Consider the following 4614-nt stretch of genomic DNA (forward strand, 5'->3'; position numbering starts at 1 on the left):
CAATTTGACCATCTACTCCATCCACTGAATCACCCATACAACCATAACTTTCTAGGAGATAAATACTGAACACACACAAGAAAGAATGCATACCAGTTTTCCATATTTGTTCCTAGTCTCTGCAAATACTGCACATTCAGTAACTATATTATTACAACAAATTCTCACACAAATCTCCTTACACCAAATTTGAACAGATGCTTAAAATACCAGAAACAACTTGGTAGTGTAATCCCATTGGCTATGTCAATTAAGGGCAAAGTTTCAAGATTTAATGGAGGAGAAAAAGAGGTTTGTGTGCCACAATATCAGAAATTGCTATTAGTTGACATAAATTTTGTACATCATCTCCCATCAGAAATCCACATTGGACATGAGGCACAATAATTAAAACATGAAAGTTATAAGTAAATAGTACTGAAGGGATGACATTATTCATTCCATTCTTCTTTATGATCCAAATTGCCTCCTGATTCCTTAGATTATAGCTGATGGAGACTGAGATGTGACCAAAAACTTACCAGGTGATCAGTCCTGAAAGAGCCCTTAACAAACATTAGCCACCTCAGATTGCTCTTCCCAGAGGACACAACCAGGCCAGTTGCATAGCTTTGTTTCTGTTCAAAGGCACATCCCCTCTCTTGATTTATTCCCATTGTGGTCAGAAATACAGAACAGACATTGATCACCCTCTTGTCTGGATTATGCTGCATAAAATATTTAGGAGACAATGTCTCTACACTCCTGGGGATCTCTATCAGGTATCACTCCTTTACAGTCAGAGGTCTGGGACAGAGCAGGGCTCAATCTCTGAAGAAAAAGAAGTAGGAAGTTTCTAAACATTAACATTTTACAAATACTTGCAGACTATTAATAAATGATGAGGCCATTCCTCATGCAAGTGAGAAAGTATTAAACTCCAAGACTTAAATGTATTGTGCTTGTGTGGAACCAAGTCAGCTCTCAGTCCATTTGGCATATTATCTGTCTCAAATTAACCTTTCTTTATCCAAAGGCAGTATGAATTTTGTTAAAGTCCATTCCTGTGCATGTTACTAGGGGTTAAGTTTTGTGAGAGGAAAAGTCTAGACAGAACCTCAGCAGGACCATCTCTTCTTTTGTAACCTCTTCAAGGCATCTTTGATTTCCTTGTTCCTCAGACTGTAAATCAAGGGATTCAGCATTGGAATAACCACAGTGTAGAATACTGATGCAAATCTGTCAAAACTAGAAGAACCACCAGAGCTGGAACTCAAATAGACAAACATACCAGAGGTATAGAAGAGGGAAACTGCTGTCAGATGAGAAGCACATGTGTTGAAAGCCTTGGACCTGCCTTTGGCTGAAGTGATCTTCATGATGGAGAGGACAATATAGCCATAGGATATCATGATAATGAGGGCATTTATAATCCCAAAGATCATTGTTAATATAGCAGTCAACAGTTGTGCAAAGAAAGTGTCAGTGCAGGACAGGGCTAACAGCTGGGGCATGTCACAGAAGAAATGATTGATGACATTAGACCCACAAAAGTGGAGCTGAAACATGGTACACAACTGGGATATAGAAGCAGAGAGTCCGGCCAAATAGGATCCCAGCACCATCTGAATACAGAGGGTGGGTGACATGATGGATGAATAAAGAAGTGGATTACAAATGGCACTATATCGGTCATAAGCCATGGCTGTCATGAGACAAGACTCACTCAGTCCCATGGTTGAAAAGACAAAGTACTGAACAGCACAACCCACAAAGGTGATGGTCTGCTGCTCTTGGAAAAAGTTGGAGAGCATCTTGGGAGCTATAGAGGTCACATAGCAGATATCTATGAAGGACAGATTACTGAGGAAGAAGTACATGGGTGTGTGAAGGTGAGAGTCCATCCTTATTAAGATGATGAGGCACAGGTTCCAAGTCAGAGTCAAAATGTAGATCAGCAGGAATACAACAAAGAGCACTGCTAGGATTCTGGGAAAATCAGAGAATCCCAAAAGGATGAAACAGGTGATCTGTGTAATATTTCCTCTCCCAATCATTGGCTTGTACTTCTAAAATCAGAGCAAAAAGAAGAGAATGCACTGCTGACTCAGGCAAGATGACAGTATTACAATTCCCATATGTGCTACTTTTTCCCCTTCACTGAGTGCTGGGAAAAACCAATGTCTCACTGTCCTGGTGAAAAGACCCAGATTTTCATCTCAAATTATCAAGAAGTGTGATTTTAAAAGTGCTTCCAACTAATATTTATTTGACTAATAGAATTGAAATTAAAAAAAGAAAAAAAGTGCTTCAGATTCTCAATTATTTCATGAATTCTCATGAAAATTAAAGAGATATGTTTTAATTTGACTGAGAACTAAAATAATATAAGTGCTGTGATTATTACAGAGATCATTCATTAAAAGTTTTTTTAATTTATTTTTTATTTTCAGCATAACAGTATTCATTATTTTTCCACCACACCCAGTGCTCCATGCAATCCGTGCCCTCTATAATACCCACCACCTGGTACCCCGACCTCCCACCCCCCGCCCCTTCAAAACTCTCAGATTGTTTTTAAGAGTCCATAGTCTCTCATGGTTCACTTCCCCTTCCAATTTCCCCCAACTCCATTCTCCTCTCTAACTCCCCCTGTCCTCCATGCTATTTGTTATTTAAAACCTCAGATAATTCATTATATAATCACTGCTTTACAAGAACAGAAGTAGAATCACTCTAGATTAAAACCGAAATAGCTCTTCAGGCCAACATGGCCATCTAGATAATGTTTTGAAATTTCCTTTTTTATTCTTAAGAAAAGTTATTTATCCTCTTTGTAATAATTTCACAAACTCTTATATGCATGTAGTCAGTGTATCATCTTCTAGCTGGCCTGAAAACTATATCATAACTTATGACTCTGACAATATTTTCTTGAGGCACAGTATATGTAACCAATAAAGTTATGCAACAAGTGTTCTTAGGGAATTCTTCGTACTAAGTATATCAAAGGGAAGGTAGTATAGCTCACTACTGACCCCAACATTTTTTTCATTTTTAGGGTACTTTACTACTTTAGAAACAGCATGAGAACAAATTGAGAACATTAAATGTTCAGACTATAGAGTTTTGTCTGATATCCTCTCGCTTTATGAGCTTGTCCCAGTAGCTTAAATACACAAGACTGATTTACTCAAAATGAAGTGAGAACATTAAGAGCTGCTGGACTATGAAATTACTAGGACAGTTACAAGAAAATTCATGGAGATGCTCAGCACACAGTTCTGTACACAATAATTGTTCAATAGGTGTTGGCTATTATTATCATGGATTGCTTACAGATAACCATAAATGACAGCTGTGCCCATGGTTAGGAACATTAACAGTGCTATAGTTGTATGGGTTAATCTGAGGAACTTCCTGAGGCATCACTGACCTTGTGGACACTGAGAATCATTGCCTTTAGGCAGATGTATATTCAGACCTCATGTAGAAACAAATCAAACCGCCCAGGGCCATGAAGACACAAAACACATAAACAATTTTCTATTTAATTTGCTTGAGTTTGAGTACACTTGGTTAACTGACAACCAGCATCAGACAATGATGGACCGGATGCAGAGGAAAAGTTACTTTTAAGGATTTATATATCTTAATAGCTTTTGTTCCTGTAAATAATATGTTCCTGTAACACTTATTTTTATCTATTGGATGTATAATGCTTAGCAAGTTATTGACCCCTTTGTGCTTCAGTTGTATCATCTATAAACAGAGCTAGAAGAACTTACCACTTCAGAGGGTTGCTGCAAAGACTGATTGACATAAAGCGCTTAAAACAGTAAGGGCTCAATAAATGTTGGCAACTATCATCCCCATTATCATTCCTCTCTGTGAAGGAAAAATAAAGTAAGCTAATACTGAAATATCAAGAAGTTCTTCACATAAATTATTTTCTAAATTAAATGGTCTCTAAGCCAACACTCAAAAATATCGTTAGTCAATGCCTGTAGTTGTTCCTGTCTGGTATTACTCTGTTATCTCCCAGTCAGCTGGAGTATAAACAGCTGATGCTGCTTTTCATGGGCCACCACCACCAGGCACTCTGAGCTGATGAAGCTCCATACAGCACATGGTCTCGTGGACATGTTTCACTATTACCGATAAGCACCTTGTATACGAATAGTTGTGTTACTGAACAAATACATGGTGCTTTCACCCACTTTTGGAGACAAAACTAAAATTATCTTATTTCATTTCATTTATGCTTTTGTGAACTTGGAAGTCTTTCCTTTGACTCCTAAAGTGTGGCCAATATAACTTATCCACAATTTTATCCAAGATGAGTTGGGGTCAATGAAAATATTCTGAAAACATAAACTCTCATGCACAACATCCCCCAATACATGAACATAATCAATAAATTTGGTGAAAAGAATTCAGGTTTCTGATCAATCACTTGCAGTAAAGCTCTTCACTTTTTTTAAAATTTAATTTTATTTTTTCAGTGTTCCAAAATTCATTGTTTATGTACCACACCCACTGTTCCATGCAATACATGCCCTCCTTAATACCCACAACCAGGTTGACCCATCCCCCTCAACCACTTCCTTTTAAAACCCTCAGTTTGTTTCTCAG

General features: G+C 37.7%; 1 protein-coding gene across 1 annotated transcript; it reads right to left on the reverse strand.

Moving 5' to 3' along the window:
* Positions 1-1097: 1097 nt before the first annotated feature.
* Positions 1098-2036, reverse strand: LOC101689911 (olfactory receptor 5AN1). The gene has a single exon (XM_004777675.2). It carries the CDS (start codon positions 2034-2036, stop codon positions 1098-1100), a length of 939 nt encoding a protein of 312 aa, XP_004777732.1.
* Positions 2037-4614: the final 2578 nt, after the last annotated feature.

Source organism: Mustela putorius, unplaced genomic scaffold, assembly GCF_011764305.1.
Source record: "Mustela putorius furo isolate JIRA1106 unplaced genomic scaffold, ASM1176430v1.1 tig00000127_pilon_pilon_pilon, whole genome shotgun sequence".
NCBI classification, from domain to species: Eukaryota; Metazoa; Chordata; class Mammalia; order Carnivora; family Mustelidae; genus Mustela; species Mustela putorius.